We start from the raw sequence: 23,449 nt of genomic DNA on the forward strand, positions 1-23,449 counted from the left end.
TACTCGCTAGGGCCGGTCTTCTGGCTACTGACTTCTGGCTGGTCCATTTCCCAGGTGCAGTCTACTCTCTAGGGGCGGTCCTTTCCTAGAGTCGGTACACTCGCTAGGGCCGGTCTTCTGGCTTGCGGTCCACTATCTAGGGGCATCCCACTTCCTAGGCGCGTCTTACTTCCTAGGGGCGTATCACTTCCTAGCGACGTCCCACTTCCAAGGAACTGTACACTCGCTACATGTGTCCCATTTCCCACGGGCGGACCACTCGCTAGAGCCGGTCTTCTGGCTAGCGGTTCACTTTCAATGGGCATACTTCCTAGGGGCGTCCCACTTTAGCGACGTGCCACTTCCTAGGGTCGGTACACTCGCTAGGGCCGGTCTTCTGGCTAGCGGTTCACTTTCTAGAGGCGTACTTCCTAGGGGCGTCCCACTTCCTAGGGCGGTACACTGGCTAGGAGCGTCCCACTCCCTAGACGCGGTCCCATCCTAGGGGTGGCCCACATTCTAGGTGCGGTCTCATCCTAGAGTCGGTGCACTCGCTAGGGGCGTCTCACTTCCTAGGGTCGGTACACTCGCTAGAGGCGTCCCATTTCAATGGCTAGGGCCGGTCTTCTGGCTAGTTCCTAAGCGACGTCCCACTTCCCAAGGACGCGCTAGGGCCGGTCTTCTGGCTAGCGGTCCATTTTCTAGGGGCGTACTTCCCAAGGACGGTACACTCGCCAGGTGTACCTCACTTCCTAGGGGTGGCCCACATCCTAGTGGCGTACTTCCTAGACGCGGTCCCTTCCCAGTCGCGATGTCCCCAGCCGCGGGGTTACCGGCGGCCCTGCGGAGGCGGCGCGGGGGCGGCTCGTCAGTCCTCGTCGGACAGCGGCTCGTACTGCGCAGACATCAGCGGCGCCGGCTCCGGCGCCACGGCGCTGCTACTGCTGCTGCCTGGCGCTGCGGGAGAGATGTTTGGTTTAATTACACAAGTTTGTACCGTAGGAGAACCAGAGTGACTGACATAGCCCGCAGAATCGCTAAAATCAAGTGGCAGTGGGCGGGGCACATAGCTCGAAGAGCTGATGGCCGCTGGGGCAGGAAAGTTCTTGAGTGGCGACCACGAGCTGGAAGACATAACGTGGGCAGGCCTCCCACTAGGTGGACCGACGATCTGGTGAAGGTCGCGGGAGGTGCCTGGGTGCGAGCGGCGCAGGACCGGTCTTTGTGGAAATCCTTGGGGGAGGCCTTTGTCCAGCAGTGGACGTCTTTCGGCTGAAACGAACGAACACAAGTTTGAGTACGGTTATAAAAATAAGGATAGTCTGCTCATGGGATGAACAAGTGCTTATAAAACACTACAGGAAATGTACATCTTAAAATCTAAACTTTGTTTCACACACAACACGTATTTTAATATACGAGTATTTTAACGTGGCAATTGACGTCATAAGATATAATATTTGTGTTTTTATAATATTTCAAAAAGAGTTAAGAGCTTACTACTAAAGTTCAACGATTTGCGATTTGGCCTATTGTCACCTCAGTTAGCCTATTGTCGCCCCAGTTAGCCTATTGTCACCCCAGTCAGCCTATTGTCGACTTACTTACTCTATTATCGCCTCAGCTAGGCCATAGTCTAACTGATGTCCTGTAAACTGCATTGTCAATGCTCAATTGCTTACCTTCAGTATGCGGCGCGGGCATGGCTGGCGGCTGGGCGGGCGTAGCGACATTCAGGGCGGAATACGGATACGCGTAGGCGGTAGGCGGGAACGCTAGCGGTTTCGCCCGCTCATCGGCATCGCTTCTCATGACTTCTACGATGCGGTTGGTGACGTAGTCGAATATTGTGGTCTCAGTTAGTCTATTATTACCTCAGTTAACCTATAGTCGCCTCAGTGAGCCTATTGTCACCTCAGTGGCCTATTGTCGCCTCAGATAGCCTATTATTAAGTAATTTACTATGGACTGAAGTATCAAAACATCAGCTTACCTTTAGTATGCGGCGCGGGCATAGCTGGCGGTTGGGCGGGCGTGGCCACGTTTAGGGTGGAATACGGATACGCGTAAGCGGTAGGCGGGAAAGCTAGCGGTTTCGCTCTCTCATCCGCGTCACTTCTCATAACTTCAACTATGCGGTTGGTGACGTACTCAAAGGTGGTGAGCTATTGTGGCCTCAGTAAGTCAATCATTACCTCAGTTGTCGCTTTAGTTGGCCTATTGTCGCCCCAGTTAGCCTATTGTCGCCTCAGTTGGCCCATTGTCGCCCCAGTTGGCCTATTGTCGCCTTAGATAGCCTATTATTAAGTAATATACTATGGACTGAAGTATCAAACTTGATCTTACCTTCAGTATGTGGTGCGGGCATGGCAGGCGGCTGGGCGGGCGTGGCCACGTTTAGGGCGGAATACGGATACGCGTAGGCGGTAGGCGGGAACGCTAGTGGTTTCGCTCTCTCATCAGCGTCACTCCTCATGACTTCAACTATGCGGTTGGTGACGTAGTCAAAGGCGGTGAGCACGCCGCCGCCGACGTTGACGCCGCCGCCGACGCCGCCGACGCCGCTGACGCCGCTAACGCCGCTGTAACGCCGGTTGCTGCTGTTGTTGTTTCTGGAAATTTAAGGTTAAGGATAAGTCATTGCAAACATCAAAGACCGTGTGAGTTGTGAACCTTACTTCAAGGAGTATAAAATACTAACATTAGCGTCGATATACATCTTAGAGCAGTGTAAGTTCGTACGAAAGTATCCAAAGTTTACGACAAAAGTAATAGACCAACAACATCGCCGATACGTTCCACGTGATAAACATAAACTGACTATCCCGGAATCTAAACTACATTTACATAGTCAGAGCCCAAACGTCATGTCGATTAAAATTTACAATCACTTGTCTCAAAATATAAAGGCAGAAATCAATGATAAAAAATTTGAACTCCTCCTAAAAAATTTGCTATTAGAAAAATGCTATTATAAATTGGAAGATTATTTTAAAGATAAACTTTGACATAGTGGTATCTACCCAATTTATACAATTTTTATTAATTTTTATTATTGACATTATTATACTACAATTCCATGACATTATGCAATTATTTTTAATTTATATTTTTATTATCTTTGTTTTAGACATGAATATTATTATAAAGTGTATGACTGTGTACTCAAAATTGTATAATTTTAGCAAACTTCCACGTAAATTCTGTTAAATTGAACATACCTATTATTATATAAAATATTGACATTGTAAATTGACATCGTGAACTTGACATCTTTAAAATTATGACATCAAATACCTACTTCCAGTTAAAATTAAGATTTTTCAATATTTCTGAAATTACTAACACTAATATGCATGCCGAATTAATAAATAAATGTTTGTAAAACACAATGTTGCTGTGCCCAAACCGGGTCTATGTTTGAGACTACAATATATTGTTTAAGACCTTATGTACAACATAGAATGCAATAAAGATTTTGAATTTGAAAATTTGAATTTGAAAGTATTTACAACAGTTACACATCTAATGAATACAATACTTTACATCCCCTACAAAAGAAAGAGCATAGCCTGATCACACTTATGCTATATTCTGCCAATAAATATTTTATATTGCCCCTTTTATTTTTTTCTTTTTTCCAAAAAAGTAAAGTTACAACTTACAGTGTCTACTTTATAAACCGTAAATAGACCTTTAATATGATTAAATCTGAATAACGAACTTCAGATATTCAAATTTCTCCAAAATCTTAGATAAACTTACTGTTATAGCTAGGCATAAAACCCTAGGATTTTATTTACATTTTTCGAAGCCGTTAACTGAACCGATATTGCGATAAATCGAATCTATTAAAGAAAAATAATGTCACTTTGTTTAGTACCTAGAGGAACAATCCGATGAAATATTATGGTCTAATTTTAAGATATTAATGCACATTTATCATAACAAAGGTGACCTAACAAGTCGATACCTAAAATAGAGGAACACGGATCTTAACGCGATTTATTTTTATATGAGTTACATATGTACTCACGACTTGACGTTTCGGCTGCTATGCTGCAGCCGTGGTCACAAGCAGGCTGGTCCTCTATTTTAGTTGAAATGGAACGCGAAAGTTTAAAATCTTATACGAGTGTTACCAGGCCTGTTCATCTCCGCGAGTTTACATCGAAAACAAAACACGCACGATGGCCCACCTACAGGTAACTATTCGACAAGGCCTCACATACGAGCGAACATTGACTCACGCACGCGTATTCTTGTGTATGATGGAAGAAAATAAAGAAAATGGTGTACTAAATACTGTGCAGTATTTAACTGCCTAAATAATAATAAAAACACAGAATGTATTTTTTTAAGTTGCCACAAGACACTGAGAGGTAAATAAGTAGTTAATATTATTCATGATAATTTGTATTTCCTCCGCCATTTTCCGCAGTTTGGCACCTCACGTCACATCATTTTACCGAAGTCAGCCCTATAGTTTCGGCGCAGTGCCGATCACTGATGTTTGTCAACAAAATGGTGCTTGACTCTTGAGACAGGCTAAATTACACCATATTGTTAATGACATTGAGCATACATTTTTTAAAATACCTTCGCGAAGTAAAACTTCTGTACGTAGTACTTATTATTATTCTGTGGTGTTACCTGTTAGCGTGGTGGTTGTCCGGCGGCGAGACAGGCTCCAACAAGTATGGCGCGTGCTTGGGCGCGTCACGGCGCTTCCAGTCTTCGGCCGCGGCCGCCGCGCCGCTGGCTGAGACGGACACCGTGTAGCCTTCCGAGGTTGTCACGCCGAAGCGACTGCTGTGGGAGGGAATTATTTGTTAGCGGTGTTCAAACTAATGATAAAACGTTTTTAACTTTGTTGGGATGAAATAAGTTATAAACACTAAAGTCCGGTCGCCGAGTAGATATAATTTCGTACAGTGACCCCTAAGCTACCCATCCTCATCGCTCGCGCGTAATTATAGTGCTGTCGCGCTCTCGCACTTACTGCAGCCGCCCGTCGCATAGTGAGTGTGCGGGCGCGATAATATTACAAATACGCGCGAGCGATAAGGATGGGTAGCTTGGGGTCATTGTACGAAATTCTATCTGCTCGGCGACCAGATTTTACACATCTCAGTCGTACCGAAAGACGTGACATTTAGAACCAGCTCTTCTAGGTCAAATGTGCTACGTAAACTAGTTCGCTATTTCTATTTACTGATGGTACATTAGTTAGATGGTGCATCAAGCCATCACCTCCATAAAGTCCCTGGTATATCAGAGCTGCCAGAAGCCACGCTTCCATGAGTTATGTCAGAGTTAATACAAATGAGTATATTGGCGCGCTCACATACAAACCGCGCTCGGTGCGTTTCTATGAAGATGACCTACTCATTTGTATTTACTCTGGTTATGTCCTTATTTGTGGCGCACATTGGAAGTGGTGGGGCTACAGAAGTCTTTGGCAATGATTATGAAGCGGTACATCGCGTGAGGGTATTTAATTCTCCCGAGATCTTCCAAGTACCTTAAATACGGGTAGTGCATGATCATGGGTGAGACATGACATTTAAGAACCAAATTTTTTTCCAGATGTTTTTTTTAAGCTGCTGTTCTATTTAATGGACTTACTTGTGGTGCATGATGGAGGTGGTGGGACTACAGAAGTCCCTGGTGATGATGTTGGAGGCGAGGTCTCCCAGCTTGATGCTGGTGGTGTGCGCGAGCGGCTCATCGTGTGATTAGGAACTATTCAGCTACCTTCCAGGTCTTATGTCTTACTTGTGGTACATGATAGAAGCTACAGAAGTCTTCGAAGATTGATTATGGAGGCGAGTCTCCGAACTGATGCGTCCTAAAAGCTACTGGTTCTATACAGCTGTATGATATAGCTCTCTTAAGGTCCTATAGAACTTCCAGGTCATATGTACTTACTTGTGGTGCATGATGGAGGTGGCAGGGTAACAAATGTTCTTTATAATAGAAGACAAGATCTCCCAACTTATGCGTGCTAAGAGCTCTTGGAAAAAGCCAGGTCTTCCAGGTGAAATGTACTTACTTGTGGTGCATGCATGATGGAAGTGGTAGGGCTACAAATGTCCCTTATAATAGAAGACAAGATCTCCCAACTTATGCGTGCTAAGAGCTCTTGGAAAAAGCCAGGTCTTCTAGGTGAAATATACTTACTTGTGGTGCATGATGGAAGTGGTAGTGCTACAAATGTCCCTTATAATAGAAGACAAGATGTCCCAACTTATGCGTGCTAAGATCTCTTGGAAAAAGCCAGGTCAATTATATTGCTGTCACGCTCGCACACTCACTGCGGGCGCCCGTCGCACAGTCGCGACAGCAACATAATTACGCGCGAGCGATAAGGATGGGTAGCTTGGGGTCATTGGACAAAATTCTACGTGCTCACAGACCAGGCTTTAGGTGAAATATACTTACTTGTGGTGCATGATGGAGGTGGTGGGACTACAGAAGTCCCTGGTGATGATGTTAGAGGCGAGGTCCCCCAGCTTGATGCTGGTGGTGTGTGCGAGCGGCTCGTCACAAGGATAGTAACTATAAGGCTACCTTCCAGGTCTTATGTCTTACTTGTGGTGCATGATGGAGGTGGTGGGACTGCAGAAGTCCCTGGTGATGATGTTGGAGGCGAGGTCCCCCAGCTTGATGCTGGTGGTGTGTGCCAGCGGCTCGTCTCGCGGCGCCTCGTGCGGCGTGGGCCCGCGCTCGGGCGGCTGCCCGTTGTCGCACTCGCGTAGCGTCTGAGGACGAATGGGTAACATTAATATTACTACGCAAATCAAGTCACTCTCGGAGCGTCTGGGGACGAATGGTTGAGTTAATATAATTATTACAATAATTGTTTATTTATCAGACACTCTTTTTCGGTACATTATTATTGTAATAAAAATACAATCGCCAAAGATTAAAAATCGTCAAGATCATTACAGAAGATGCGAAGAGCCGAATCTTCTAAATATATAAAAGGAGAAACTGACTGACTGACTGACAGATCAACGCACAGCCTAAACGGCTAAACGTAGGCACTTGAAATTTGGAAGGGACGTAGCTTAGGTACCGTAGAGGTGCACTAAGAAAGGAATTCCCGAAATTCCCACGGGAACGGGAATTAGCGGGAAAAACGGGATTCACGCGTACGAAGTCGCGGGCGGCCGCTAGTACAGGATAAAATGGTTCACATTGAGAGAGAATCACTGCTAAAGATATGCTGACGATAATTAGACCTTGAAAATCACCTTTTACAGTTGACAGCACTTATTTTTAAAGCAAAATAGCATCTATTACATGTGCATTACGAGAATTCGTGTGATTCCAGCAAAATAGAATAGGATTACCCCCACTCTTCCTGTGGTTGTCGTAAAAGAAGAAAAATTTGCGAACATCATGTAACATCTCCAATTTACCAGAAGATTAGATTAGTTCACATTAGTATAGATGGACTCACTAGGACCCACATGATGGACCGACGACCTCATAAAGGTAGCAAAAAAGCGCTACAGGCTGCTATCAACCGGTCATTATGGTCATTGGGAGGCCTATATCAGCAGTGGGCGTCCTATCGCTGCCATGATGAAGATGATGATGCCGACTCACCGGGAACCTCTGAGGGTCCGTGCTCTGGCTGATCTGGTGCGTGATGATGGCATCTATGAGCGAGATGGCTGGACTCACAAATTACGAGATGGCTGGACTCGCACATTACAAGACGGCTGGACTCGTACACTACTCGCTCTCTCATTGGGGGAGGCCTATTGGCCGTCCTATCGCTGAAATGATGATGATGAAGATCACTCACCGGGAACCTCTGAGGGTCCGTGCTCTGGCTGATCTGGTGCGTGATGATGGCGTCGATGAGCGAGGCGGCTTGACTCGCACATTACGGTACGGATAGACTCGTAAACTACATCGCTCGCTCGCTCATTGGAGGCTTATGTTCAGCGGTGGACGTCCTATAGCTGAAATGTTGATGATGACTCACCGGGAACCTCTGAGGGTCCGTGCTCTGGCTGATCTGGTGCGTGATGATGGCGTCGATGAGCGAGGCGGTCGTCAGCGTGCCTTCTATGGTCAGCAGTGAGCGTCCTATCGCTGCCATGATGATGACTCGCTCATTACAATACGGCTGGACTCGCACATTACAAGACGGCTGGCCTCGCACATTACAAGACGGCTGGACTCGCACATTACAAGACGGCTGGACNTTTTTAACTGTCGGCGAATTAAGACTGAAATTTAGCAATTTTTGAGTGAAAGCTATAACACGTAAACAAGAGCTGCTAAGAAAAAATGGACGGCAGATTCAGAATCAGCGACGTCAAATTAGTAAACATCATGTAATGAAAGTCAATCATCAGCCAAAAGTTGCAATTTTGTTGTGCAGTGCTATTGTACTGGTACCAGGGCAGCTATTTATCCCAAAGTCTACTTGGTCCTCTAAAACTCACTTGAGATTCACGATGGAAGTGGTAAGGTTACTAATATCCTTTGTGATTATGTCGAAGACGAGATTTGTCGAAAGCTCGTGAGTGTGGAATTGTGGATGAAAACTATTCAGCTATGGAAGAGGTATTGGTTCCGAAGGGAATATATTCAGAGCCAGATCTCCGAGATAAGATCTGATGCTTGCTAAAAGGCTCTTGGAAAACTCAAGGTGTTCCAGGTGAAATATACTTACTTGTGGTGCATGATGGAGGTGGTGGGACTGCAGTAGTCATTTATAATGATGTTGGAGTCAAAATCGCCCAACGACGCGCGCTAAGGATTTGTGAATTAAGGTAAAGCCTGGTCCGTGAGCACGTAGAATTTTGTCCAACGACCCCAAGCTACCCTCGCACGCAAGCTACTCGCACACTCACTGCGGGCGCCCGTCGCACAGTCGCGACAGCAATATAATTACGCGCGAGCCATAAGGATGGGTAGCTTGGGGTCATTGGACAAAATTATACGTGCTCACAGACCAGACTTTAGAGACTTGACTGGTTTTTGAGAGGTACTATTCATTCCGAAGGACGTAAGGAATGTACATGAAGTTCAGAGTCTTCTTCCAAATACTTACTTGTGGTGCATGACGAAAGAGGCTAGGCTACAAATGTCTTTTACGATATTGAAAACAAGATCTCCCAACTTATGCGTGCTAAGAGCTCTTGGAAAAAGCCAGGTCTTCCAGGTGTCGTGTATTAAGAGCTGCAGAGGTCTCTTGTTATGATGTCGGATGCGGGTCTCCCAGCTGATGCACGCTAAGAGCTCGTAGGTCTATATAACTTTCTCTAGTTCTAGAACTATTAGTCCTAGGATCACTTACTTGTGGTGCATGATGGAGGTGGTGGGACTGCAGAAGTCCCTGGTGATGATGTTGGAGGCGAGGTCTCCCAGCTTGATGCTGGTGGTGTGGGCGAGTGGCTCGTCGCGCGGCGCCTCGTGCGGCGTGGGCCCGCGCTCGGGCGGCTGGCCGTTGTCGCACTCGCGTAGTGTCTGGGGACGAATGGGTAACATTAATTAAAGATTAACTGCAGGTGTAAACAAAAGGTGACTGGGCGAACTGCAGCAGCTGATGCGAAGAGCTGAAGACGGTATAAAATGGTGTGCATTGGGGAAATTCTATTATAAATAGGGTGATTGACAATTAGATCGTCTTCCCTTCAACATCATGTACAATCAATAGCATATCAGTCAATAAGTTTGGATGCAAAACAGCATCTGATTAAAACTGTATTTTTTTACTATACTATATTTTTCTGCATTAGCCGTGTAGTTCCAGCAGAGTAGACTGGGACTACGCCAATTTTTCTCTTGGATGTCGTAAAAGGCGACTAAGGGACGAATATTCGAACATGACAAATTTTCCATTTGCCTCTAATAAATTGGATAGAATTTGTTCCTGCAGTGGAGATTAAATGAACTGATGATAAACTAATTCCTATGCCCAACGGGGTCCAGATTGTAGATGCTATAATTATTATTATACCACATTATGAAATGCAAAAAACCATTCAAAATTCTCCGAGAACCGCTGAGTGTCTGTGCTCTGGCTGAAATAATGATGATAATGAGGACTTATCGGCATCATGATCGACGCGGCCGTCAGCGTGCCCTCTATGGTCAGCAGTGGGCGTCCTATCGCTGCCGACTCACCGGGAACCTCTGAGGGTCCGTGCTCTGGCTGATCTGGTGCGTGACGATGGCGTCGATGAGCGAGATGGCTGGACTGACACATTACGAGACGGTTAGACTCGTACACTACATCCCTCGCTCGCTCATTGGGGAAGGCCTATTGGGTGTCCTATTGCTGAAATGATGCACTACCTACATCACTCGCTCGGTTATTGGGGGAAGCCTATCGCTGCCATGATGATGATGATGATGATGATGCCGACTCACCGGGAACCTCTGAGGATCCGTGCTCTGGCTGATCTGGTGCGTGATGATGGAGTCCGCTACCAACCGGTCATTATGGAAATCGTTGGAGGAGGTCTATTGTCAGCAGTGGGCGTCCTATGGCTGAAATGATGATGATGATGATGACACTCACCGGGAACCTCTGAGGATCCGTGCTCTGGCTGATCTGGTGCGTGATGATGGCGTCGATGAGCGAGGCGGCCGTCAGCGTGCCCTCTATGGTCAGCAGTGAGCATCCTATCGCTGCATTATGATGATAACTCGCTCATTACAATACGGCTGGCCTCGCACATTACAAGACGGCTGGACTCGCCCATTACAAGACGGCTGGACTCGCAAATTACGAGACGGTTAGACTCGTACACTACATCACTCGCTCGCTCATTGGGTGAGGCCTATTGGCCGTCCTATCGCTGAAATTATGCACTACATCATTCGCTCGGTTATTGGGGGAAGCCTATCGCTGCCATGATGATGATGATGATGATGATGATGATGATGATGATGATGATGATGATGATGATGATGATGATGACGACTCACCGGGAACCTCTGAGGGTCCGTGCTCTGGCTGATCTGGTGCGTGATGATGGCGTCGATGAGCGAGGCGGCGGTCAGCGTTCCCTCCGCTCGGCGCGCCTCCGCCGTCTCCGCCGCGTTTGCCGCCGCGTTGGCCGCCGCGGCTTGGGCGGGCGCCGTGTTAACTGTGCTCACTGATACGGCTGGACTCGCAAATTACAAGACGGCTGGACTCGCACATTACAAGACGGCTGGCTTCGCACATTACAAGACGGCTGGACTCGCACATTACAAGACGGCTGGACTCGCACATTACAAGACGGCTGGACTCGCACATTACAAGACGGCTGGCTTCGCACATTACAAGACGGCTGGACTCGCACATTACAAGACGGCTGGACTCGCACATTACAAGACGGCTGGACTCGCACATTACAAGACGGCTGGACTCGCACATTACAAGACGGCTGGACTCGCACATTACAAGACGGCTGGACTCGCACATTACAAGACGGCTGGACTCGCACATTACAAGACGGCTGGACTCGCACATTACAAGACGGCTGGACTCGCACATTACAAGACGGCTGGACTCGCACATTACAAGACGGCTGGACTCGCACATTACAAGACGGCTGGACTCGCACATTACAAGACGGCTGGACTCGCACATTACAAGACGGCTGGACTCGCACATTACAAGACGGCTGGACTCGCACATTACAAGACGGCTGGACTCGCACATTACAAGACGGCTGGACTCGCACATTACAAGACGGCTGGACTCGCACATTACAAGACGGCTGGACTCGCACATTACAAGACGGCTGGACTCGCACATTACAAGACGGCTGGACTCGCACATTACAAGACGGCTGGACTCGCACATTACAAGACGGCTGGACTCGCACATTACAAGACGGCTGGACTCGCACAACGAGACGGCTGGACTCGCACATTACAAGACGGCTGGACTCGCACATTACAAGACGGCTGGCCTCGCACATTACAAGACGGCTGGACTCGCACATTACAAGACGGCTGGACTCGCAAATTACGAGAAGGTTAGACTCGTACACTACATCACTCGCTCGCTCATTGGGGGAGGCCTATTGGCCGACCTATCGCTGAAATTATGCACTACATCACTCGCTCGCTTATTGGGGGAAGCCTATCGCTGCCATGATGATGATGATGACTCACCGGGAACCTCTGAGGGTCCGTGCTCTGGCTGATCTGGTGCGTGATGATGGCGTCGATGAGCGAGGCGGCCGTCAGCGTGCCTTCCGCTCGGCGCGCCTCCGCCGTCGCCGCCGCGTTTGCCGCCGCGTTGGCCGCCGCGGCTTGGGCCGGCGCGGTGTTAACTGTGCTCACTGATACTGCTGGACGACTGGGGAGAAAAGGTTTATTAATACACACAAATAAAAATCAAAACTAAAATATTTTATTCAATTTAAACCACTTATGAATGTTAAAATACAGTAAAAAAAATAATTAAAGGGCACTTTACACGTATCCTTATCTTTTGGAGACGCTTCATAGCACTCCGAGACAAACATAATATGGCAAGTGCGGAGAAGAAACGCCGGAACAAACTCTGTCACCACTAGTTGCCAGTAATTATCTAACGGTAAGAATAACCAAATTCAAGTACATCAAACATGTTGCAGTTGTATGATGTGTGGGTAGTTACATACACAAGGGGTAGTCCTAATAACGATTAGTTTCTAATTATCTGTGAAAATTTCAACTTTAACATTAATGGTACTTTAACATGAGTCTATAACCCTAACCCACTTATTAATAAAAAGTTACACCTAGGATGAACCCTGGATTAAAATGACATTTCCATACTAAACTTAACTTTTATTAATAAGCGTCTAATAGACTGCAGAACTACTTTTTTAAGAAATATAAAACTCAAAAGAAAACTTTTAAATATTGTAATATCTTATTTACATAAATTTTCCCATTCCTTTTTGGACAATCAATTTTAACTTAGACAAAAACTACAAGTTGCAATGTCTTAAACAAATGGGAAATTAATTGACACTACGATATAACATAAAATAAATAAATATATTATTAAGGTTACTTACGCGTCCTTCCTTTCTATATGATGCGGCGTGAGCGCGCGGTGTTTGTGCTGTGCGTAGGCCGCGGCCGCGCCTGCGTTTCTTCTCTCATTCTCTTGGGATGACACCACCTGCGAAGGGAAAATACTATTAAATCTGGATCTTGTAGAATTCTGGGTTTTGGAGGAAGAAGCAATGTAAAAACAAAGTGTCATCTGTTGAATCATAGAGCAATCATTGCTTTTTTATGCTTCAACAGATGCCATTATTAAAATCCATCAGATGATGAATAAAACCAATTAGTCACGTTAATCTCATAGTTGCTTTCGCCCCGGGTGACTAAAAAATGCCGACAAACAAACATTAAACAAAAAATTTATTTATTTATTTATTTATTTCCACACACATTATCACTATCTTTTCAGGTACTTAAAACCTAATGCGATAGCATAACTTAATCTAGGTAAAATGGTATAGATACACCCATAACCATATCATGTGAAAGAGCTTTTACTGTTTACTCTAACAGCATACAAAAGAGATTAATAAAAATATCAAAAGTGCTTATGAAAAGGTTTTGTTCAAAATTAGATAGGGTAAACGAACTAAAGTCGCTGGCATAGCCCGACGGATTAGGAGACTGAAGTGACAATGGGCAGAGCAGATAGAACTGACGGGCGATGGGGCAGCAAGGTTCTGGAGTGGAGGCCGCGTGAGACGTCCACCCACAAGGTGGACCGACGACATCATAAAGGTAGGCTGGACGCAGGCCGCTACCAATCGATCAACATGGAAATCATTGGGGGAGGCCTATGTTCAGCAGTGGACGTCCTATGGTTGAAATGATGATGGAATAGGGTTGCCATAATAGTATTATGACGAACATAGGGGCCGTTCAAGTATTACGTAAGCACCAAGGGGGGGTGGGGGGATCTCTGTTTTGCTTATTTTGGATGACATGGGGGGTAGGGGGTCTAGATGATGATTACGTCATCCTTAGTTATTTACGTTTTTTCGGGGATTCCCACAAATCCCAACTAATATTATAAATGCGAAAGTAACTCTGTCTGTCTGTCTGTCTGTCTGTTACGCTTTCCCGCTTAAACCTCGCAACCGATTTTGATGAAATTTGGCATAGAGATAGTTTGAGTCCCGGGAAAGAACATAGGATAGTTTTTATCCCGGTTTTTGAAACAGGGACGCGCGCGATAAAGTTTTTCTGTGACAGACAAAATTCCACGCGGGCGAAGCCGCGGGCGGAAAGCTAGTAATACATATGCGTAGGCACTCGCTCTGAGAACTGATTAGGGGAATTACCGCACATTAGGGAAATTACCGTGCGCTATTGAAATTTGAGAGTCGTAGTCCGCATATTATTATATTTTTTTGTTCCTTACTCTATGTGTATCAGTTAAACCTAATATTTTCATGAATTTTCCTATTTTAAAAATGACAATATAAAAACATTTATAACTAAAAATGTTTACGTAAGCATAGGGGGAGGGGGTAAGTGCTTTGCTTACTTTTGATGACAAGGGGGGCGGGGGGGTAAAAAATGGTAAGAAATCTGCTTACGTAATACTTGAACGGCCCCATACCTGTTGGTTAAAATAGTAAGACACGGGTCTTAACGCAACGTTTATTAATGAGTTACATTATGTACTCACGGCTTGACGTTTACGTGTCTTACTATTTTAATGAGCGTTTTCGCGAATGAAAGACCCGCTAGAAGGCGGGACGTGGATGTGGGGTAACTGCTGCGTGATTGGTGGATTTTGAGATATCTGTCAATGTCATGTCAAAAATAACCAATCATGCAGCATTTGGACCTCGCGTCTAAGTATTGCCATCTGGCGGATCTTTCATTCGCGAAAACCCTCATTGAAATGGAACGCGAAAGTTTAAAATCTTATACCTGTTGGTGTTGCAAATGATGACGCTCGTGCATCTGTTGCTGATGCTGCTGATGTTGTTGTTGATGCTGGTGTTGCTGGTGCTGGTGTTGTTGTTGCTGTTGATGTTGTTGGTGCTGCTGTTGATGTTGCTGATGCTGTTGGTCCATGGACATGTGTCGCTCTTGCATCGCCGCCATTGCGCGCTCGCTGTATGGAGATTTAGAGGATTTATGTAGATGCAATTTGGAGATTGTTATTTGATTAATTATAATAATAAATAATATAATAAATAAATAAATATCCTTGGACATTTTACACTGCGCCGCTAGCCCCAAACTAAGCAAAGCTTGTACTATGGGTACTAGACAACGGATATAAACATACTTAAATACTTTTTTTTTGTAAATACATACTTAATATACATAGAAAACACCCAGTCCAATACAAACAAATATGTTCATGCACACAAATGTTTGTACTGTGCGGAAATCGAACCCGCTACCTCCAGAATAGTAGTCCATTTCGAACCACTATACCAAACAGCCGAATTATTAGGACTTAGTGATTGTCTATGGTTGAAATAGAGTCGAAATGCTCGTTTACAGAAATTTTTGGTATTTGTCTATGCTTGAACTGGTCCTAGTTTCGCAACGCGTCTAAAAACTAGACTTGAACATAACTTTACGAACACAAAATTGGAGTAGTAATTTATAGGTCTAATTTGTTGTTTGTTCACTGTATGTAATGACGGACAACTTACTAAAGACGTAATACAACACGATGAATGATTCTATGAATAAAATTGCCGTTCATCTGATTTTATCGACAAGTAATTTGCTTGTAGTTGCAAGAAATGTAAACAAGAAATAAAATGTTATTTAAGTTAAACTATCTTACCGTTCTCTATTTTGTTGTATCGCAATTTGTCTGTCTCTTTCTAGGAATTGCGCTTGCTGCGCTCTTCTGTCTCGTTCTAACACCTGTAAAGAGGTTACTTCATGAATAATATGGTTCAATTTTCAATAATGTAGACGTAATTAAGACACTTGACGTTGTTAAAGCATAATAAATAATTCCTTGACAGATATATTTTTTCGATATTAGTGCCAATTATAATATTGTGAATGAAGTTTCCAACGTACATGTACCTGGTATTGTAAATGCTGCTGATGGTACTTCTGTGCTATCGCCATGTCCCTCTGCATTCTGTCTTGAAGTCTGTGAAGAATGACGATTCATGAGTTTTTATTGTTTTTCTTTTAACGTTGTTCTTCAGATACTGTTTTCTGTGTAGATTCAATAGGATTTTTCATAGATTTAATGCCAAGAAAGAACATCCACTCTGTATAATATTAGATGAATAATAGAACACTGATTTCCAGCAGGAGACTCAGTTACTTTACATAGTAAAAAAACAATTTGCAGTGTCTCACTGACCAAGAGTTTCCCGTTGTAGTTAAAAAAGAAATCAAAAAATATTTCTGACAATGTCTTCTTGAAATCGAACACAGAACTTATGATTCGAGAGAATCTAAGGGAGGGGAACGAGGGAAGGGGGATCTCCATAACTGATGTCTTGGTGGTGGCCTAGCTATTTGGAAAGGGGAGGGGGATAAGGGGCTACATAGACGTTGTGGAGGCCTAGCTACCTTGTAGGGAGGTCGAAAACGAGGAAAGGGGAGCCTAGCTAGTTTATGGGGGTTATGGGTCTACATACCTGACGTCATGGTGGTGCGAGACGAGCGGCAGATGCTTGTGGTCAGGTTATCTAGCCTGTGGGGGGAACTGCATACCTGAAGTGGTGGTAATGACTTAGCTAGCTTCTAGGAATGTCCACTGTCCAATGTTCTGTGGAATGTCAGGGAACGAGGAAACACACATACATAAATGTACTGGTGGTGGCCTAGCTATTTCAAAAAGGGGGAAGGGAATGGGGGGGGGGCTACATAGACGTTGTGGAGCCCTAGCTAGCTTGTAGGGAGGTCGAAAACGAGGGAAGGGGAGCCTAGCTAGTTTATGGGGGTTATGGGTCTACATACCTGACGTCATGGTGGTGGGAGACGAGCGGCAGATGCTTGGGGTTAGGTTATCTAGCTTGTGGGGGGAACTGCATACCTGAAGTGGTGGTAATGACTTAGCTAGCTTCTAGGGTGGTCGAGAACGAGGGAGGTGGAGGATCTACATAACTAATATCTTGGTAATGCCCTAGCTAGTTCATGGGGACTTATGGGGGCTACATACCTGACGTCATGGTGGTGGGAGACGAGCGGCAGGTGCTTGGGCTCGGGCTTAGCTAGCTTGTGGAATGTCAGGGAACGAGGGAAGTGGGGATCTACATAACTGATGTACTGGTGGTGGCCTAGCTATTTCAAAAAGGGGGAAGGGAATGGGGGGGGGGCTACATAGACGTGTGGAGGCCTAGCTAGCTTGTAGGGGGCTGGACTCGCACATTACAAGACGGCTGGACTCGCACATTACAAGACGGCTGGACTCGCACATTACAAGACGGCTGGACTCGCACATTACAAGACGGCTGGACTCGCACATTACAAGACGGCTGGACTCGCACATTACAAGACGGTTGGACTCGCACAACGAGACGGCTGAAGTCACACATTACGATACGGTTGGACTCGCGCATTATGATATGGCTGGACTCGCAAATTACGATACGGCTAGACTGGTAGACAAGGTGGACCGACGACCTGATAAAAGTAGCAGGAAGGCGCTGGATGCAGGCCGCTACCAACCATGCGATGTGGAAGTCATTGGGGGAGGCCTATGTTCAGCAGTGGACGTCCTGTGGCTGAAATGATGATGATGATGATGAGACTGGTACACACATCACTCGCTCTCTCATTGGGGGAAGCCTATCGCTGAAATGATGATGAGGACTCACCGGGAACCTCTGAGCTCTGGCTGATCTGGTGCGTGATGATGGCATCTATGAGCGAGATGGCTGGACTCACAAATTACGAGATGGCTGGACTCGCACATTACAAGACGGCTGGACTCGTACACTACTCGCTCTCTCATTGGGGGAGGCCTATTGGCCGTCCTATCGCTGAAATTATGCACTACATCACTCGCTCGCTTATTGGGGGAAGTCTATCGCTGCCATGATGATGATGATTATGATGAAGATGAAGATCACTTACCGGGAACCTCTGAGGATCCGTGCTCTGGCTGATCTGGTGCGTGACGATGGCGACGATGAGCGAGATGGCTGGCCTCGCACATTACAAGACGGCTGAACTCGTCTGGAAGCCTATCGCTGAAATAGAGACCTATTGGGCGTCCTATCGCTGAAATGATGATGAGGACTCACCGGGAACCTCTGAGGATCCGTGCTCTGACTGATCTGGTGCGAGATGATGGCATCTATGAGCGAGATGGCTAAACTCGCACATTACAAGACGGCTGGACTCGCACATTACAAGACGGCTGGACTCGCACATTACAAGACGGCTGTACTCGCACATCACAAGACGACTGGCCTCGCACATTACGATACGGCTAGACTCGTCCACTACATCACTCGCTCGCTCATTGGGGGAGGCCTATTGGCCGTCCTATCGCTGAAATGATGATGATAATGATGATGATGATGCCGACTCACCGGGAACCTCTGAGGGTCCGTGCTCTGGCTGATCTGGTGCGTGATAATGGCGTCGATGAGCGAGGCGGCCGTCAGCGTGCCTTCCGCTCGGCGCGCCTCCGCCGTCGCCGCCGCGTTTGCCGCCGCGTTGGCCGCCGCGGCTTGGGCGGGCGCCGTGTTAACTGTGCTCACTGATACTGCTGGACGACTGGGGAGAAACAGTTTATTATTGAATGAACTTATGGGTTTTAACGATAGGATAGGTAACATCACCAGTCGATTGACATTATCTTTATTTTGTATGGTAACAGAAACCAATGACATCACCAATTCGCAAACTCAATTGACTTAAATATATCACTTCTACTGTACCACATATAAAGCAAATAAATGATGATTCTAATTCTGAAATTAAGCTAAACTCTCGATTGAATTTAAATTTCGTTGAAAATCAATATTCTGACCTAGCATTTAACAGAATCTATACAAATTGATCGAGTTTTAAACATTGGTTTGTATTACGACTCTATATACTAATCTGAAGTTTAAGTTAACTGGATTTTCAGACAATAAACTTGGTTTTAACAGTGATAACGTGCATGACTGAATAACTTCAAATTATGACCTATAAATAATTATTTTCTTATCAAAAAAAATATTATTATCAGGGTTACTTACGCGTCCTTCCTTTCTATATGGTGCGGCGTGAGCGCGCGGTGTTTGTGCTGAGCGTAGGCCGCGGCCGCGCCTGCGTTTCTTCTCTCATTCTCTTGGGATGACACCACCTGTGAAGGGGAAATATAATTAAATCTGGATTTTGTAGCATTCCGGGTTTTGGCGGAAGAAGCAATGTAAAAACAAAGTGTCATCTGTTGAATCATATAGCAATCATGGCTTCTTTATGCTTCAGCAGATGGCATTATTAAAATCCATCAGATTATAAATAAAATCAATTAGTCACGTTAATCTCATAGTTGCTTTCGCCCCGGGTGACTAAAAAATGCCGACAAACAGACATTAAACAAAAAATGGTATAGATACACCCATAACCATATCATGTGAAAGAGCTTTTACTGTTTACTCTAACAGCATACAAAAGAGATTAATAAAAATATTAAAAAGGCTTATGAAAAGGTTTTTTCAAAATTAGATAGGGTAAACGAACTAAAGTCGCTGACATAGCCCGACGGATTAGAAGACTGAAGTGGCAATGGGCAGGGCACATAGTACGCAGAACTGACGGCCGATGGGGCAGAAAGGTTCTGGAGTGGAGGCCGCGTACCGGAAAACCCGGCGTGGGACGTCCACCCACAAGGTGGACCGACGACATCGTAAAGGTAGCAGGAAGGCGCTGGACGTAGGCCGCTACCAACCGGGCAACATGGAAATCATTGGAAGAGCTAGGCCTGGCTAGCAACCACCATCTTACTTAAGTCTGTCGCCATAACAACAATGTTAACAACATTGTTGTGTTCCGGCAGTTAGAGGTAAGATAGCCAGTTCCTCCGTGGTTGAGGATTCCGGGTAAAGCTCGCTTCCACCTTCGGCCTGATCATCACTTACCATCAAGTGAGATACAGGTCAAAAGCTTCCTCGTTGTGGATAAAAAAAGTATTTGAGCAGTGAACGTCCTACAGCTGAAATGATGATGATGATGAGATAGGGTTGCCATAATAGCGCGACATTATGACGAACATACCTGTTGGTTAAAATAGTAAGACACGGGTCTTAACGCAACGTTTATTAATGAGTTACATTATGTACTCACGGCTTGACGTTTATTTGTTTTACTATTTTAATGAGGGTTTTCGCGAATGAAAGAACCGCTAGAAGGCGGGACGTGGATGTGGGGTAACTGCTGCGTGATTGGTGGATTTTGAGATATCTGTCAATGTCATGTCAAAAATAACCAATCATGCAGCATTTGGACCTCGCGTCTACGTATTGCCATCTGGCGGATCTTTCATTCGCGAAAACCCTCATTGAAATGGAACGCGAAAGTTTAAAATCTTATACCTGTTGGTGTTGCAAATGATGACGCTCGTGCATCTGTTGCTGATGCTGCTGATGTTGTTGCTGGTGCTGCTGGTGCTGGTGTTGTTGTTGCTGTTGATGCTGCTGATGCTGCTGTTGATGTTGCTGATGCTGTTGATCCATGGACATGTGTCGCTCTTGCATCGCCGCCATTGCGCGCTCGCTGTATGGAGATTTAGAGAATTCATTTAGATGCAACTAGCTGACCCGGCGAACTTTGTTCCGCCTTAATGGCAATAAATAAGCAGACTTTTTTTTTATTTCGAACGGGATAAAAAGTATCCAATGTCCTTCTCCTGGCTCTAAACTACCTCCCTGACAATTTTCAGCTAAATCGGTTCAGCCGTTCTTGAGTTATAAGACTGTGGTGTAACTAACACGACTTTCTTTTATATATATAAGTAGATTTGGAGATTCTATTACTATAATTAGTTATTTGCATTTAGGACTCAGTGAATTGATATGATTGTACTTGTCTATGGTTGAAATAGAGACAACTTAGTACAGTCAGACTTTTGTGGTTTTTGTCTATGCTTGAACTGGTCCGTGTTTCGCAACGCGTCTAAAAACTAGTCTTCAACATAACTTTACGAACTCAAAATTGGAGTAGTCTAATTTGTTGTTTTTTTTCTGTATGTAATGACGGACAACTTACTAAAGATGTAATACAACATGATGAATGATTCTATGAATAAAACTGCCGTTCATCTGATTTTTCAGTCGTGGTTTGTAAACAAGAAATAAAATGTTATTTAAGTTAATCTATCTTACCGTTCTCTATTTTGTTGTATCGCAATTTGTCTGTCTCTTTCTAGGAATTGCGCCTGCTGCGCTCTTCTGTCTCGTTCTAACACCTGTAAAGAGGTTACTTCATGAATAATATGGTTCAATTTTCAATAATGTAGACGTAAATAAGACACTTAGAACTTGACGTTGTTAAAACAGTTTCTTTGACGATTATAAATATACAATTAGTGCCAATAATATTGTGAATGAAGTTTCCAACGTACATGTACCTGGTATTGTAAATGCTGTTGATGGTACTTCTGTGCTATCGCCATGTCCCTCTGCATTCTGTCTTGAAGTCTGTAAAGAATGACGATTCATGAGTTTTTATTGTTTTTCTTTTAACGTTGTTCTTCATATACTGTTTTCTGTGTAGATTCAATAGAATTTTTCATAGATTTAATGCCAAGAAAGAACATCCACTCTGTATAATATTAGATGAATAATAGAACACTGATTTTTAGCAGGAGACTCAGTTACTTTACAAAGTAAAAAACAATTTGCAGTGTCTCACTGACCAAGAGTTTCCCGTTGTAGTTAAAAAAGAAATCAAAAAATATTTCTGACGATGTCTTCTTGAAATCGAACACAGAACTTAAGATTCGAGAGAGTCTAAGGGAGGGGAACGAGGGAAAAGGGGATCTACATAACTGATGTACTGGTGGTGGCCTAGCTATTTCAAAAAGGTGGGAAGGGAATGGGGGGCTACATAGACGTGTGGAGGCCTAGCTAGCTTGTAGGGAGGTCGAAAACGAGGGAAGGGGAGCCTAGCTAGTTTATGGGACTTATGGGGCTACATACCTGACGTCATGGTGGTGCGAGACGAGCGGCAGGTGCTTGGGCTCGGGCTTGGGCTCGGGCCGCGGCACGGGCAGGGCGCTGGCTGCCGACGCCACGTCTACAAGCGAATTGAAAGCTTCGTGACCTGCGTACAACACGGCATGTTACAAGGGCTCGCGCTCGCGATCGTGAGCTTAGCGTTGCTATAGTCTGGTCCGTGAGCACGTAGAATTTTGTCCAATGACCCCAAGCGAGTAGAATACATTTGTCACCAAACCCTACTCTTCCCGCGGGTGTCGTAAGAGGCGACTTAGGGACTACACATCAAACAGAGAACGGGCAGCAGCGCTCTCTGACAAACATCAATCTTATAGACTGCGATCTCCAACCCGCCTGCCAAGTGTGGAGATTATGGCAAAACCCTCCACTATAGTGGAGGAGGCTCATAGTCCAGCAGTGGACTGTAAAGGGCTGTTGATGATGATGATGATGATGATAACCCCAAGCTACCCATCCTTATCGCTCGCGCGTAATTATGTTGCTATAGCGCTCGCACACTCACTGCAGGTGCCAGTTGCACAGTCGCGACAGCAATATAATTACGCGCGAGCGGTAAGGATGGGTAGCTAGGGGTCATTGGCCAAATTCTACGTGGTCACGGACCGGGCTTTAGGGGGCCAGGTTTTTACGGTCTCATGACTTATTTCTTTTTTTTTCATGTCACACAGTATACATTAACTAATTCTGCCAAACTGTGACACAGTTTGTCGGCAGCAGTCTTGATATCATTAGAACGCCAAATTGTCCCATTTTTCACTTAGTTTACTTTTTGCTTTGGTTTATTCAAAAGAGATATCACATGGGTGAACAAAGTGGAGTTTTTGGTGCTTCACCCATCTTTGTATTGATTCACACAGGTGAACAAAGGCGACTTTTTTATTAATCTTGTGGACTTTTGTCACCCACCCACACTATCTCAACGATAATCTCAACTTCTACAAACCCTATCCCATTCTAAACCTTGTGACAGTACCCAAAGTTGTAGAAACCCAAAATTTATATTTTTTGTAACACTGGACCTGGCAACACTATGTTCACACCGCCAATCAATGAGGGCTACCATATTTGCGCTCTCAGAGCGCAAATGCAGTAGTCCTCATTGACATACTTTCACGATCTGTCTACATAAAATAAACAAAAAAAAATTGGTTTATGAGTTTACTAATACTCGTTTAGGTTTATACAATGCACTTTGCGCATTTTTATGGCACTAAGCGTACATTATGTCTTTTCTTCAATACAAATATCGCTTGCCAAGAAGCTTTGTAAAAACACTTAAGAAATTATCAAATTCATGTAGTAAA

At 45.0% G+C, this 23,449-nt stretch overlaps 1 protein-coding gene across 1 annotated transcript in view; it reads right to left on the minus strand.

The window, feature by feature from the left end:
• Positions 1-172: 172 nt before the first annotated feature.
• Positions 173-23,449, minus strand: part of LOC114352538 (uncharacterized) — a gene marked incomplete at its 5' end in the record, with an annotated part of 34,323 nt that continues 11,046 nt past the window's right edge. The window contains 18 exons of the mRNA XM_028304163.1: positions 173-936; positions 2,326-2,591; positions 4,633-4,791; positions 6,574-6,716; positions 7,950-7,952; positions 10,942-11,125; positions 12,062-12,307; positions 13,017-13,123; positions 14,908-15,094; positions 15,785-15,867; positions 16,030-16,105; positions 17,129-17,250; positions 18,507-18,693; positions 19,164-19,270; positions 20,502-20,682; positions 21,291-21,373; positions 21,530-21,605; positions 22,107-22,230. Coding sequence (XP_028159964.1) covers positions 848-936; positions 2,326-2,591; positions 4,633-4,791; positions 6,574-6,716; positions 7,950-7,952; positions 10,942-11,125; positions 12,062-12,307; positions 13,017-13,123; positions 14,908-15,094; positions 15,785-15,867; positions 16,030-16,105; positions 17,129-17,250; positions 18,507-18,693; positions 19,164-19,270; positions 20,502-20,682; positions 21,291-21,373; positions 21,530-21,605; positions 22,107-22,230 — 2,423 coding nt within the window. The remainder of the gene's footprint in view (positions 937-2,325; positions 2,592-4,632; positions 4,792-6,573; positions 6,717-7,949; positions 7,953-10,941; positions 11,126-12,061; positions 12,308-13,016; positions 13,124-14,907; positions 15,095-15,784; positions 15,868-16,029; positions 16,106-17,128; positions 17,251-18,506; positions 18,694-19,163; positions 19,271-20,501; positions 20,683-21,290; positions 21,374-21,529; positions 21,606-22,106; positions 22,231-23,449) is intronic.

Source organism: Ostrinia furnacalis, unplaced genomic scaffold (genome assembly GCF_004193835.3).
Source record: "Ostrinia furnacalis isolate ACB-3 unplaced genomic scaffold, ASM419383v2 OfSCF1403, whole genome shotgun sequence".
Lineage (NCBI taxonomy): Eukaryota > Metazoa > Arthropoda > Insecta > Lepidoptera > Crambidae > Ostrinia > Ostrinia furnacalis.